Genomic DNA, 16283 nt, shown 5'->3' with positions numbered 1-16283 from the left:
TCTCTTTTATTTTGCTATGCGAGCGAACACAGTGGGCACGCTACCTTGCGTCGCGAACACCAGTGACAAGACCGAGGTCTGTTGAGCGGCTGCGGTGAAATGTAACCTATTCTAAGCGCAGCCGACGAGAGGCAACATGTAGGAAACTTGTTTACACATTTGTATCAGTAAAAGTAGTATAAACATTTATACAGTTAATTATTAATAGAAAAATTCCACTGTTTGTTCTGTCCCTCAGTTTTTTTTTTTTTTTTTTTTTTTCATAATTGGTTTAGATTTGACGAAAATATCGAAAGAAGCACGTCCTAAAACGAACTTGAGAACTTTCTCTGTTGTAAAAGTTATACGCCTGCACCAGTCCTACTGAATCCCAGGACACTATGAGACAACAGCGGAAAACAGGCTCTGGTCATCGAAACAGTCGAGCAACTGTCATATACTATACGGGTGCAAGTTTAGGCGCTGCTAAACAGGCTCTCTGAACTGAAATGCATCTATCTAAAGAAACATTTGCGAGTGTCCGCCCACAATGCCCCGCAGAAGGATTATACGATCAGTATAGTATGAGACATGCGGCTAGTGAGTGACTCTTATTCTTTCTCAATAGTAAAAACTGAAATCGCCTAAAAACTAATATTGTGATATATTTAAAGTATTTATTAATACAACGTTGAATGTGAAATGAGCTGACAGCGACGTACTGAGCTGACAGTGACAACTATCGCCATAGGTTCTTATTCCATACTCAATTTCCACCACATCTTAGATCTCGAGTAAGATTGCATACCAATGCGAACAACGATCCCCGCCTGCGCTAACGGTATTCACTGGCAAGGCCCAAGTCAGGGATGATAGGTGAGGATGAAGCAGGTCAGTTAGTCTTTCGTGATGAATTTAACAATAAATCAATCATGATGGTTTGCAGGGGAAACCGCGTGGAGATCGACCTGATAGGGTATATGCTAGCAGTGGGATTGCAAATCCTCATTACATTCTCACAACAATCTCCCCCCCCCCCCCCCTCCCACACACACTTCTCCGATAATATCCCGGACATCAGTTTACACGAGATTGAAATGGCTTTCAAATAGCTTAATGACGGTAGTCCTGTTCTTCAAGAAGGGTGACAACACCCTGTTGAAGGACTATAGACCGATATCGCAATCGTCTTACGCAACTTCAACTTCCAACTACTAACAAGTGAGCTTGCGAAATGCGTTACCACCATAGACCACATACCTACGCTATGGCACATTATATTTTTCGATCTCCTGTGTAATCTGACACTATGTCTGACGTTTGTGGACTATGAGAAAGCGGTTGATTCGGTTGAAAGATGGGCGGTACTGCAGTCCCTCCGGCGGTGCCGGACTATCCTTACGTATATTGAAGTGTATGTACAGTAAGACTACGATGTCTATTTGGGTACAGAACCAGAGTACGAAGCCCATTCCAATGCAGACATGTGTAAGACAGAGTGACGTCATATCCCCGAATTTCTTCACAGCTGCATTGGAAGACGTTTCCAAACTTCTAGACTGGAAAACATATGGTATACCTAAACATCAATGGCGAATACATCACTCACGTTTTATTTGGCGATGATATAGCACAGTCCCTGAAGGACTTGAACACTATGCTCAATGACCTCGATAGTGCTTCTCAACAAGATTAAGATGTACATGAATAAGACAAAAATCACGTGTAACGTTCCTATCACACCTATATCGATTGTAATTAAGAGCACTACGCTCGAAGTCGTAGCTAAGTACATACTCGTATATCTGGGACGACTTGTCCGAGAAGGTAAGTCGGACTTCGACCGAGAGGTCAACCGACGAATCCAACTCTACTAGGATTTTGTTTATTAAATAATACGCGCAGCGTTATTTTTGAGGGTCTATTTATTGGAGCGATGAAAATATGCCAGTTATCAATTATCAATCAACTACAAGTTTTTATTCCAGGACACCATTACATAGCAAACATGGAACACAGACAATAACGGTGTTGTCAAATTATTTTTTCACAGTTATCCAAAATCACTTCAGCCGCATATGTAATTTAAAGTTATACTATCTATTTAAAAAATTAATAAATTCGACTGGGTAGCGTTCGGAAAACTGCGCCACATTTTCTCATCCAAGATAGTTGTTTGAAGACGAAGGTTTTTAACGAGTGTGTGTTGCCAGTGATGACCTGTGGAACCAAAATATGGTCCTGGGGGGAAAGGGATGGTTAGTAATGGGGTCTAATTGACTCATTCTTAGCAATACACCCTATCTGGCTGACCTCCACGCCGTTTCCCCTGGAAACCATCGTGATTAATTCTAGTGGAATTCGTCACGATAGACTGTGCCCGCCAGCGTATCCCGATAGCGCAGGCGGGGTTACCATTTTATTATTATCAAGTAAAAAAAATATGGTCTTACACCATTGCCCGTATGCAAAAGCTTCAAGTTATTTAGCGACCTATGGCGAGGGATATGCTCGGAGTTTCTTTGCGTGATAGAATGCCAAATGACGATATTCGTAAAAGAATTAAAATAACCGTCATAGCCCGAAGGATATGCAAGCTGAAGTGGCAATAGGCTGGTCACATAGCTTGAAGAACGGACAACCGATGGGGAAGAAAGGTTCTTGAGTGGTGATTCCTACTAGATGGAGTTACGACCTCAAGCCACAGGGAGTTGTAGCAGTTTATGGGGTAAGCTTATGTTCGGCAGTAAACAGATTACGGCTGATATGATATGATGATAATCCCATCTGCAACTGGAAACGGCTACAGAAGGACAACTGATTGGATCTAAATCATGAGGGGGACAGACGTACATGCGGAAATCTTTTATACATAGTTTCCCACTTCCCATTTACGCAATCAAACTGCATTGGTGAATAAGTAATTAAAAACAATCTATTTAATACAATATTTTAATCACAATTAAAGGAGATGTTTCAATAGAGGCCCAGACTTTGTTTTACATACAAACATAGTAGGTACAAACTTAATTATAAAAAAGAAAAAATTACAATATGTATGTAGCATAACAATCAGCGGCTACACGCAGGCGCACCACATACTTTATAATTTAATACAAAATATCTTTTTTTTATTTTAGGTATCATTTTATACAATTACATATAATACATGTATATCTATACAATTATCAGCGAGGCACGACGTGACACTCTTGTTAGGAACCCTGTGTCACTCGGCCGGAGCTGGTCCGTTACTAATACAATTATTAGATCCTATTTTTCCAATGCAACATAAGTACTACATATAAATAATGTAATTATTCTCATATAACAACTGGTACAAGTCTCACTGTTGCGTTGCAACACGCTCCATTAGCGAAGCATATATTTTACCAATAAGCGCACAACGAATATTCCAGTTTAAAGTATGAAACAATTCTAAAACACCTCCTTCGTCAGTAATAGTAGTAAGCCTTACAGTAACATAACAGCGTTGCAATATCAAATTATATTTTATACAAATACAGAAGTGTGAAGGTTGACATTTGAGGTGGTGTACAACCAGTGCGGAAATGTAACATACATACATACAGAAATGTTATAAGACAACACCATCGAACTCGGCAGGTCATACGCTAAGAGCCGCCATAACATTTACATACACACGTACGCAGTATAGTAACGTCTCAATTGACGGTCAATTATCGAAAACACGTTTTGACCGCTCTCAACGACAGTACCTGCGACGGTCAGTAATTAACGACTAATTTGATATAATGTCAAGTACACCTTAACTCAAATACAAAGTAAAAAAAATTAAACATGTTTTTATCGAAAGGATCTAAAAAGTAATCAGCCCGCAACACCATGAAACTATTGTTATCGTCTCTGTTCTCATAAACGTATTCTGTTTTCTAATTACATACTTATTCGTATTCTGTTACTGATCTAGACCGATACACAATGTCCTATCAATAAAAATAGTCACAATTTTTTTTTACATTTGATTTTTATTGACAATTAAAATGTGTATACAACACAGAAGTGTGCAGTGGCGTACATACGTGTATGTACACTAGAGCTCCAAAGTATTTGGTTACCTGCATTTTGTTCTGGTTACAAACAATACATTTTAAAGAGATCATTTATTAGGTTCCATTATTTGTATAACAACGCAAAACACGCTCTCCGTTGCTCAGTACTTAAAGTCTACCACCAATTTTTTTTTTATTTCTCACTTCTGAGTTTATTTTTTGTAGAAAATGGGTAAAACTAAAGAATATTCCCAAGAGATCAGGGGCATAATAATTGGTCTTCATAAATCCGGTAAAAGTAATCGTATAATTTCAAGACTATAAGAGATACCAAGACAAACGTCGTTCAGGCAGACCGAGAGCCACAACTTCGAGTGAAGATTTGAGTATAGTTATTAATATCAAACGAAATAAGACGATTAACTGCACCGGAAATAGCTGCACAGTTTAATGCGGGTAGTGAAAAAGCAGTCAGTTAAAAGACTTTGTGGCGCAGGACGCAAGGGAGGCGTAGCGGTCTTAAAACAAGTTCATAAATTCATTAACAAAAAGAGACTTCATTGGACGAGAGAACACAAGAACTGGACAATAGCAAATCGAGAGAAGGTTCTCTAGATGGACGAATCAAAATATGAAATGTTTGGAACTAAACGAAGTGTATTCGTAAGGTGGCAGTCAAACAAATGTGAATGACGCGTGTACTGTGGCTTCACTTAAACTCGGCAGACGGTCTGTGATGGTTTGCGGCTGTTTTGGTGGCTCTGCTGTAGGACATCTTGTGCGAATACAAGGAATCTTAAAAAAAAGAAGGTTACAAAATGATATTGGAGGACAGTGCAGTGTGCAGTGCCTTGTGGAACCCATTTAATTGGACAGGGATTTATATTTGAACATGATAATGATCCGAAACACACGTCAAGACTATGCAAGGACTTTTTAGAAGAAAAAGAACAACATGTGATGAAGCTCATGATATGGCCTCCACAGTCCACTGACTTAAACTATTGAGGGATCAGCTGCATAGACAGGTGTGAAAACGTTGTTCCACATCTCAGGAAGACTTGTGGAAAAAAACTGCTAGAGAAATGGCAGAAAATAATCAAGACAACATTGGAAAAATTAATAGCTAGGTAGCCGAAGATTTGTGAAGCTGTCAATAAAAATAAAGGTGGACACATAGATGCGTCCTAAATTTTAAAATTATATTCTTGTTATTTTTAAAAATGGCTATAAACATGTTAAAATAATTACGAGGTAGTTTCACTCAATCAGACTTTTACAAAATGTATTTGACTAGGTGGCCAAACACTTTCGAGCGCTAGTGTATATGTTGATTTCACAGTAATAAATTACAAATACATTTGTTACCGCTACATAGTTGATTGAGAAAAAAAAATTGATATCAACACAGAAGGACAGAAGGGTAAATAAACACATTTCAAATTATTTAACAACTAAATAAAAGCGTACATATTAAACATAACTAAGTAACTAATCATAATATCGACAACACAAGTAGAATCAGTGACGGCACAATGTTTCAACAACCTCATATTTTAAATTACATTATTAGAACTTCACATTTATATATCAATTTCATGTGATAATTAACGAAAAAAATTTTTTTAATTAATTCACAGATTAGTGCGTCGAGGTGGCTGACATACGAACAGCACTTCTTAATTTTTAACTATAATGTCAAATACATAATTTATAAACGAAATGAGATAATGACATTGATTACCTTAGCGAAATTATCCTTAAAGGTAAAGCGTGATCAGGATATTAGTCGGTTTTTTTTAATTAGCTTCGAAATGGATTTATTACAGAATAAATAGTTTTTATACAATACTTGCTCAGAAAGTGTCTACATTTTTTGCTCAATATACGAGGTCTGTCCGGAAAGTTCGTATAAAAGTGTTCTGGAATGCGAGAAAGAGGAGTGGGGAGGCCAGGTAAGCGCAGGACCCCTTCCTTATGTCCCTAACAATGCTTCAGTTCTGGTCTGACCGCCGTGCGGTGCGAACTGGCTTGTCACGCCATCTGTGAAGTTACCTCTTAACGAAACCCCGTCGGCATGGAGCCCGCTTCCGTTGAAGAGCAGCGCGTCGTAATCAAGTTTCTCTCGAAACTCGGCAAGAATGGCCGTGAAAGCAAAGAGTGGAAGACATCCGGGGAACCACGAACAAAAAAATCAAGAAAATCCCGCTCAAATGTCAAGACAATGTTGATTGTTTTTTTCGATGTTCGGGGGATTGTCCATCAAGAATTCGTCCCTCCAGGCCAGACAGTTGATGGAAAATTCTACGTCGATGTGCTCAGACGCCTCAAAGCTCGTGTGGCACGAGTTCGTCCAGAATTGGCGCGAGAGGGGCGTTGGATTCTTCACCACGACAATGCCCCTGCCCACACCTCTCTTGTTGTCCGTGAGTTTTTGAGTAAAAATTCCATTACGGTGACCGAACACCCCCTATTCGCCGGATTTGGCCCCGTGTGACTTCTTCTTGTTCCCAAAAACCAAATTGGTACTTCGGGGGCGGCATTTGGGGGACATAAATGAGATAAAAAAAGCTACGACGGGGCAGCTGAGAAACCTACAACCAGAGGACTTTCAAGGAGCCTTCTCACAGTGGAAACGGCGTTGGCACAAGTGCATTATGTCACAGGGGGAGTACTTTGAAGGGGATAAAATTGATTTACCTGAATAATTGTAAAATAAAATTTTTAAAAAACTTTTATACATACTTTCCGGACAAACCTCGTAAGGTATGAAATAAAATTTATATTGACGAATTTTTGTATCGTTTATCTTTCTGCTATACCTATATAACGTAACATAAAGGCCATAGGTTTGGGTTTTTGTTTGTGATAGATATACTCAAACAAAACATAAACGATAAAAAAAATATGACACGTAGAAAGCTACATATCATCGGCTATTTTTTATTATTGTAATTTTTCCGATACTGGCGCGGCATATTGACATTGACTCTACAGTTACCTGATGGTAAGTCAACATGACATGTATGTGGGTGGCAGGTATAACGCGGGGCTGCATCTCCATGACCTGTGCCTCAATACGATCGCTAGTTTTTACAGTCAACTATCCCCACGGTATATGGATGGATCGGTAAGGTTTGTCAGTTCATTCGGTAAGGGATATATTTATGTACAGACACGTTCGGGCGGCCAGTCGACCGAGCGAGTAAAACGAGCGACAATAGAAACGTACAATACTATCTACTTAACAATAATAATATGTACTATAGACATCGTAACATCTAATAGTAATCGTACGGCACCCGCATAACTACAGCTGCAGGGAGCCGTTTACAAGTATGCGCACTGCCGGCCCGGGGCCGAGGGCGACACAAACGTGAACAGATTCGTAAATATCGCAGCGGCGGCTCTACTGAATTCAAAGCGAGGGCGGGGCGGAGGCGGCGGTGATACGAAATCGCGCGGCCACGCGGCACCGGAAGCCGACCGCGAGCGCAGTCCGTCCGGCGGCGGGCGGTTAGCTGCGGCCGGCGGCGGCGGCGGCGGCGGCGGCGGCGGCGCCGGGCTCGGGCGGCGGCGCGGCGCGCGTGCGCTGCGCCGGCCAGGCGGCGGCGCGCAGCTCCAGGCGCCGCGCCTCGTTGGCGCGCACGATGCACATGAGCGCCGCGTACTTGTCCTGCACGGCCGCCAGCCGCGCCGCGCCCTCGTCCGCCGCCAGCTGCGCCGCGCGCTTCAGCTCGGCCAGCACCGCGTCGCGCGCGCCCAGCGCCGCCTCCAGCTCGTGCGCGCGCAGCGCGGCGGCGTCGGCGCGCGCGGCCGCCGCCTCCGCGTCCGCCTCGGCGCGCGCCAGCGCCGCCCGCAGCGCGCGGTCGTCGCCGCCGGCCGGCGCGGCGCGCCAGCCCGCCGCCGCCTCGGCCAGGCGCGCCTCGCGCTCGGCCAGCACGAGCAGCTCGCGCCGCAGCCGCCGCACGTGCTCGGCGCGCCGCTCGGCCGCCAGCGCGGCGCGCGCCAGCGCCTCCACGTGGCGCGCCGCCTCGTACGACTCGGCGCGCGTGCGCTGCAGCTCGGCGGCGTCGGCGGCGCGCAGCGCCTCGCACTCGCGCAGCGCCGCCTCGCTGCGCAGGCGCGCGGCGCGCTCGTCGGCCAGCGCCGCCTCGAGCCGCAGCTCGCGCTCTGGCGGCGCGGCGGCCGCGGCGGCGGCGGCTGGCGCGGCGGCCGGCGGGCGGCGCGCGCGCAGCTCGTCGCGCTCGAGCTGCGCGGCGCGGACTCGCTCGCGCAGCGCGGCGTTCTGCAGCTCGAGCGCGCGCACCTGGCGGCAGCGGCCCAGCAGCCGCCGGTTGCGCTCGGCGTGCGCCTCGCGCCGCCAGCGCTCGTACATGAGCTGCGCGTGCGTGAGCGCGAGCTGCTCGGCGAGCTCGGCGCCGCTCGCGGCCGGCCGCGCCCCGCCGCGGCCCTCGTACATCTCCGCGAGGTACGCATCCAATTTCTCGCTCGGAAGAGTTGACGTTTCGAATTCCCGGTCACCGATCTGTCGACGATAAGAAACACTGATATGTAACGTCCGGTAGTACACTGTACCGCTAACTTTATTTAATTCTAAGGTCCACAAGACGTGTACTAAGTTAGTTTGTGTATCTGTTTTTATTGTATTTGTGAAAACCTGTAATTGGTTTTTTGTCTTTAATATTTATTTCTTTTATTACGAAAAGTTCTGGCTGTTGATTTTTCTTTATCTGAAAATAAATAATTAAATAAACTTCCTGATATGATAAAATTGTAACTACACAATGTCTATATATGAGAAATATTAAAGAAAAATTAAGGAGAGGTCTTAATAAACGCAACAGAAGCCAATACAATATTTTTTTGAAATTTTGTCTGTCTGCCAGTTTGTTTTGGTATCACACAAAAGCTACTGCACCAACTTAAAAAATAGTCTGTTTTTTACTTCAATACGATATTTACAAATGGTCTAATTCATTAGTCAGCCTACTTCTGAAACTCCAATTACAGTTGTACTCAACATTCACAGGGGTGAAACAGAATAGGTTGATTTTGAATACAAAAAAGAATGAATGATAAAAACTAAATGCTTATAAACAATAGGTTATCATATATCATATCATATCGATACGATGAAAATTTCTAATAGAATCAACTCAACAACGATTAAGACCGCGAAATTTTAGCCATAGTGGGTAATACACTTCGTTGATCAGCATCAGGAAAATGACGGAAACTGTCGATTCGCGTGGGTAGCTCCTCTTACCTGTTTACGGGATTCGTCGGGAAGATTGCGATAGAAGTCGGCGATTAGAAACTCGTATGGTGCTGGCCACGTGTCGACCGTCTGAACGGCGACGGACGAGTGCCGCACGGCCGGCAGGCGCGGCGAGCACGACGCCGAGCGGCGCGGCGGCCGGGAGGCACGCGCCGCCCGCGCAGGCCGCGCGCCGCGCCGCGGATCGCGCGGCGGCGGCGGCGCGCCGGCCTCCGCCTCCGGCCACGGGCACTCGGACGCGGCCCGCTCCGTCAGCTCCACCACCTCGCGGTCCACCGACTCGGCCGTCTCGCTCGTGTCTTGATGCGGGCGCGACGGCTCCGGCCGCGCCAGCACCGCGCCGGCCGGCGGCGTGCCGCCGAACGGCACCGGCGAGTCGGCCGCGCGCCGCTCCAGCGCCACGCGCGCCAGCCGGCCCGCGTACGCCTCGCCGCCGCACGGCGACGTCTCCTTGCGCGGCGGCGACGCCGGCCGCGACCGGCGCCCGATCGCGCGCACCGTGCTCGACTCGGGCGGGTAGCGGAACTGCGGCCGGGTCTCGCGCGCCGGCGTGTTTTCGGGCGTCGCCTCGACGGCGGCCTCCGGCGGCTCGCCGACATCTGGCTCGCAAGGAAGCGGCGTGTTCGGCGCCGACTCGGCCCCGCAGCGGTCGCCGAGCGGGAACCAGGGCTCGGTGCCGGGGCGCAGCGCGGCCGCCGAGCGGGCGGCGTGTGCACCCGAACCGGGCGCGGCGGGCGCGGCGGACGCGGCGGGCGCGGGCGACGGCGGCGCCGCGCCGGGCCCGGGCGACGGCGCGGGCGAGGGCGAGGCGGCGGCGCGCAGCGACAGGCGGCGGCACTCGGCGACCACGTCGTGCGACTCGAGCCGCGCCCAGCGCGCCGGGTCGGCCTCGCGGTGCCGCGAGCCGGTGACGAGGCCGGGGTGCAGGCGCACCGAGGCCAGCAGCGGCGCCAGGTCGCGCTGCATGGCGTCGCGCGCGGCGGCGGCGGCGCCGGCCAGGTCGGCGCGCAGCGTGTCGAGCAGCGTGCAGGGGTGCGTGGCGTAGAGCGCGTGGAAGAGCGCGAGCTGCGCGAGCTGCAGGTGCGTGCGCGTGGCGGGCGGCGGCGGCGGCTCGAGCGCGGCGGGCCGCAGCAGCACGTCGGCCAGGTCGGCGCAGTACGGCGTGGCCAGCGCGGGCGCGGCGGGCAGCAGCGCGGCCAGCGCCAGCAGCGCGTGCAGCAGCGGCAGCGGCTCGCGCTCGAGGCGCGCGGCGCGCAGCAGGTCGCGAGCCAGCGGGTGCGCGGGCAGGCGGTGCAGCCAGGCCGGCCGGCGCGCCACCAGCGGCGCCAGCGCGGCCAGCGCGTGCAGCCGCGCGGGCCGCTCGCGCTGCAGCTGCTCCTGCAGCGCGTCCAGCAGGTGGCGCGCGTGCAGCTCGGGCGCGCGCGCCAGCAGGTCGAGCGCGCGCGCCGAGCCCGTGCGCGCGTGGTACAGCAGCAGCGCCCGCGTCAGCCACGGCTCGCGCACGCCGCCGTACAGCGCGACCAGCGCCTCGGCCGCCTCGCGGGCGCCGCCCGCGCCTCCCTCCAGCAGCGCGAACACCTCGCCTGCCTCGCACGCCACCAGCATCTCCGACCACCTGGTCCACACATACGTATTATACTCGAGCGCAACAATTTATATATTTATTTGGAGCTGGGCTGGCTGTGCTACCATGACTCGAACACCTAGTGGGCGTCTCTGTACTTTTCCGTAGAACTTGACGATATCGTACGTTTTTATCGTCGCAACACTGTGGGAGAGCAAAATGTATGCGTTTGTATGGAGACACTTTTAATTATCCCATACCATAAGAACGTGACCGTTCACGATCCCGGCACTGCCGGAACCCTTCCGTGGCAGACCTAGGCTCTCCTATAAGATCGTGGCGGCAAATCTACGCATGTATCATGTGTATGTATATACAACGCGTGTATGTATGCGTGTGCCTGTCTGCGCTGCTCCATAGCCCGCTGAGTAATGCATGAGTTTTTGCATACTGGCAATCGTGTAGGACTATGCTTCGGTTCCATAAGTCACTGGCAAAACACACTGGTTAAAGACCTTCGTCTTCAATATTTTTAAATATTATATATTTTTAGATATTTTGAATGAAAAGATGTGACATAGCCGAGATGGATTCGTCGGTTGACCCCTCGGTCGAAGTTGAACTTCAGACAAGTTGTCCCAGGTATACATACTCGTCGACATTAAATAAATAAATAAACAACTTCGAGCGTAGTGTTCTCAATCGTAACCGGAATACCTGTGACATGATTTTAGTCCTATCCATGTTCATCTTAAGACCTACCTGTTGAGAAGCACCATTGTGGTCATTGAGTATAGTATTCAAATCTTCCAGGGATTCCGCCATAATTACTATGTCATCGGCAAATCGAAGGTGAGTGATATATTCGCCATTGATGTTTATACCATATATTTTCCAGTCCAAAAGTTTGAAAACATCTTTCAATGCTTCTGTGAAGAGTTTCGGAGCTATGACGTCACCCTGTCGTATACCTTTCTACTGTGGGATGGGTTTCGTACTCCGGTTCTGTACTCGGATAGACATCGTAGCCATCTCGACCGAATCAAAGGCTTTTTCATAGTTTACAAACGCCAGACACAGCACCAGATTGTATCCTTCGGTCTTCTGTATAATCTGCCGTAGCATATGCATATGGTCTATTGTGGTAAAACCATTTGGAAGCAAGCTTATTCGGGTGGCTTGTGTTCGGATGGTCATCGAGTTGCGCGTAAGACGATTGTCAGGACTCCTGCAAATTGACGTTCGGGATATATACCGTACAGTGTCGGGTAACTTTAGCTCTTTGATCGTTATTCGCATTAGTATGCGGTGTTAACGACGTTGTGTACAACTGTCCACAGAATTTCTTAATTTCACTCAAAATATCAGATGTGGCGGAAATTATATAACCGGTGTCGGTCTTCAACTTTGTCAGTTGGCTTCGCCCAATAGCCAAATCTCTGGCGAACACTTTGGAGCCTTGATACCGCCTGTTCAATGCATACAGTATTGAACTCGCGTATGTTACGTTGTATACATATTGAGGATTTGCCTAATAAGCTGTCTATATTCTTCCATAGACGTTGAAGACTGGGATCACATTTCAGGCTATTTCCCCATAAGATCTAGAGTACGGCCAGAGAGTTTATGAGTACTTTTCGAGTTTACAAAATTTAGCTCCCACTGCTTGGACAGTTTCCACTAGCTTATCGTTGATATCGTCCGCTGTTTCACAGTTCGTAAGGTACTGAAAGCGATTCAACAATTTGAGTTGAAAACTCTTGGGGGTTTCGATAACGGCATACGAAGGTCGGAGCGCAGACTTAATCAGACGACACCTTTCTAGCCTAATATTCAGGTTCAATGTGCCTCTTACTATTCGGTAATCACTTCCTGTTTTAAACCTATTGATCACTGAGATATCATTGAATAAATGGCGATTTGTCGTCATGACAAAATCTATCTCATTTTTTGTCTATCCGTCGGGGCTAGCCTTGGTCTATTTTTTGTGTGGCCGCTTTTAAAAGGAGTTAATCATAAAGAGTCCCTCCTTCTCCATTAAGTCAGCCAACTGCTGTTGACTGGTGGGATAAGGATTATTAGTAATGAGGTCTAATAGCTCCATTGCTAGCAATATATCCTCTGCCTATCCTATGCCGTTCCCCCTGGAAACCATCATGGTTAATTCTTGGCGAATTCATGGTGGGCCAACTGACTTGCATTCATTATTACCTATCAACTTCCACTCATGCCCTGCCGATATATACCAATAACGTGGGCGGGGTTACTATTCCATTTTCACCCACAAAAAATAAAAACTGCTGTCCCCTAGGATTTCGCTGTCCGATTCCATAGTTCTTCATTCTTGTCTCATCGTTTTGTCTTGTGTCCAGTTTAGCATTGGAATCTCCAATATAATAATACATAGCTTTTCAGTGAAATTTCTATGAATTTGTAATCAGGTTTAATTATATTAGCATATAGTCTGAAACAGTTTCTCATGTTCATCATACTTCAGTTCAATCATACTTGTTATTGCTGCATGACCCCAATAGGAAATGTAGCATGACAAAATGGACTGGTAAATGGAATAATAAATGGTCATGAGTATGTTTATGCTAGCAGAATTTCTCAGTTTTAGCATCACATGGGCATCCGGATTTTATTAGATATAATTGATGTTTATTTTTTCTTTTTTTTTTATATTCCGATTTTGGTCAAGTTGTACTCCATTATTACTACTTACTTTTTATTGCACAATAACTTTTTATAATTGGCGAACTTAATGGCATATGACATTCTCTACCAGCTAAGGATTAGATAAGAACCGAAAGCATATGATGAACGAAAGCAGTAGAGGTGTAAAATATGTGACATAATTATACATAATCTTACAACAAAGAGTTTCACCCACATACTAGTGATAAACTGTATAGCAGAGTCTGTATAGTCAGTTCTGTATTATTGTGTTGGTTTGGTTTTTGATTGGTTCATTTGAGTTGTGAACAGAAATAGTTTATAGTGTAGGATTATAAAGTAAACCACCAATAGGTTCTTACAAATAGTAACACATTAGAAATTCATGTGTCAAACAACAGAAGCAGGAATGAACAAAAATTTATTTCTAATGCTCCTCTCCTGCACAGTGAGTGCACATATTATGAACTGATATGATTATTATTATTTAAATTTTTAGAAAATTCACATCTCTCCTCTTAAGGAGAGGAGATGGCAAACTAACCCCCGGCAGAAGCACAGTCGGCCAGGGTTCATGGCCCCAGGGAGAGATACAATCGGTGTACAATGCAGGTAGAATCTAAGAGCACCGCTTTCTGTATCTTTCCCGGGAGTGAGCCGCCTCGGAATTCCAACCGTATTAACCGTATTCCAACCGTAATATTGTTATGATTATTAATCCAGTATGTATATGTATATATGGACTAACCTTGTCTAAAATATATTATCATATCAATAATACTATAATTTATTGCATTCTACAAACTTTAAATAATAAAATGTAACCATATAGTAATTTGAAACAAAAATCAGTTACTCTTGACTTTTTTCATGAACATACATAATAATTAAAACAAATTATTCATATAAATCATACATCTAATCTTATTCATCTCAAAAATAATAAAATTGTACACGTAGCAGATACTTAGGAAAAATTGATATAAGAGGTCTAAGTAAGAGCAGAGAAACCAAATCAATAATATTTTTAGAATTTTTGTCTACCTTTGTATGTTTCTTACTAATATTTTTCATAGTTGTATTTCTAGAGATCAAAGTTTAAAAATCTGGTATAATTTTAATCTTGACACACCATCCAACCATTATCCATCTCATAATTCATGATCTTTGTAGAGAGACTCGCAATTTTCAAATTGTAACACGATTCTAGCTATGAAGAATGAGCAAGAATCTCGGCTGTTGTATTTTTTTTTCTAACTAAATTGAATTTATGTGAATAAATAGCTCAGGATTATAAATATAAGATATTATTATAAGATTAGATGTTAACAATAAAATGCATCAGAAATAAATCATAGGAACTAGAGCAAAAGTGTTCCTACAAATAGGACCTAATCATAAATAAATGCTAATACTTTAGAATTATGCAAAAAATTTGTTGCTTTTCAGCACCAGTTGAACCAATGACTACGGAATTTTGCTTCAGATATTACTTGTGACAGAGAAAGACAATGTTTCCAGTAATGTCTAATATTTTTTTCCATACAAAGGCAGTTGTGGGCATTAAAAGCAGATTTTACTATATACAATAGTAATTTCAGAATATAGTTATAAGGACCCATATTTAATTTGTATTTCATCATCAACATTTCAGCCACCAACTATCCACTGCTGAACATTACATTTCCTCCTTGAGGGTTTTTAGGGTTGTCATGCTTGGCAGGTGGATTGGCAATCGTAGTTAGGCTTTTGATTGTGTTTTAAGAGGGATATTGCTGCTGCCCATCCCTTAACCATTAATTTATGCTTCCATAATTGAAAATCTATTACAATGAATAGAATCGAATCACAAAATAAATAAAATATTGGTTGTAGACATAGGTAAGTCGCAATAAAACAACGAAACAAAATTCTGACATTTTAACACAAAATATAATGCTACTGACACCAATATTAAATCATACACAGTACCAATTAGTAGTCCGGAGAGAGGATTCCTGTGTCGCCGAAGCTGGAGGAATTTTGGTATCTGTTCTACCCGCCGATTGATTAGATAGATAAAAATTAATAATTCACTCTGGCACCAGTATACGAAAAAGTTTATAGCATTCCTTCAAACGGTTAATATTTATAATAAAAAAAGCTGAGATATTTTGCTAATTATTTTTGATTTTTTTTAAATAAAATGAAACACAACTAGTATGCGTACTTAAATTATGTGGTACTGACTGATTGATATGAATGACAGCTTTGACAGCCAAACTGAATTGACCGAGATCACGATTACGAAAAGATATGAAATATATAGATTGGCAAAGTAAGAGATATAATAATTAAAATAATAATGATAGAGTGAGATATACTCGTAAATGATTTGGCAGGAGTATGAACGAAATAATTTTAAATTATTTTTATGTTTTGAAATGGAATTAGTTTTAGCGAATTACTGGCTTATGGCTGGATGCTATCATCTTTTAAAAAGGCATGAGTAGCGTCGGGCAAATCTTTGAAAAGAAATAATTCGGGTTTTTATGACGAGAAGCTGGAATGGGTCTCATTTGTGACATGATTCTGCGAAGTCTATGTACAAAATCGAAAGGATCTTTTAGTCTTCTGGAAAGCTACAGGTGAACAATTCTCCAGGAAGGTAAAGGGATTCTTCATTCAAAATTTTAGTAACTGAAGAGCCAATATCTTCTTTTAATGCTGATCGAAGACCTAACAACATCAAAGTAAACGAGCTCAACCA

General features: G+C 44.9%; 1 protein-coding gene and 1 pseudogene across 1 annotated transcript; both read right to left on the bottom strand.

Moving 5' to 3' along the window:
- Positions 1–7397: 7397 nt before the first annotated feature.
- LOC128200398 (hamartin) lies at positions 7398–15777 on the bottom strand. The gene is made up of 3 exons (XM_052893755.1): positions 15506–15777; positions 9283–10909; positions 7398–8541 (listed from the first exon to the last, which is right to left on the bottom strand). The coding sequence occupies exons 2-3, from the start codon at positions 10897–10899 to the stop codon at positions 7531–7533; spliced, it is 2628 nt and encodes an 875-aa protein (XP_052749715.1). The 5' UTR covers positions 10900–10909; positions 15506–15777; the 3' UTR covers positions 7398–7530.
- On the bottom strand, positions 10942–12973 carry LOC128200399 (uncharacterized; annotated as a pseudogene).
- Positions 15778–16283: the final 506 nt, after the last annotated feature.

The sequence above is a fragment of the Galleria mellonella genome, unplaced genomic scaffold (assembly GCF_026898425.1).
Source record: "Galleria mellonella isolate WM207_F2 unplaced genomic scaffold, CSIRO_AGI_GalMel_v1 utg184, whole genome shotgun sequence".
Classification (NCBI taxonomy): Eukaryota; Metazoa; Arthropoda; class Insecta; order Lepidoptera; family Pyralidae; genus Galleria; species Galleria mellonella.
The sequence above is the reverse complement of the archived record's forward strand: the minus strand, read 5'-3'. Positions and strand labels throughout refer to the sequence as shown.

What these genes read in the sequence shown, in the direction of transcription:
- LOC128200398 (XM_052893755.1), bottom strand. Translation starts at nt 10,899, where the DNA reads ATGCTGGTGGCGTGCGAGGCAGGCGAGGTGTTCGCGCTGCTGGAGGGA. An exon ending in CCGACGAATCCCGTAAACAG is followed by an intron (nt 8,542 to 9,282) that starts GTAAGAGGAGCT and finishes TATCGTCGACAG; the next exon opens with ATCGGTGACCGGGAATTCGA.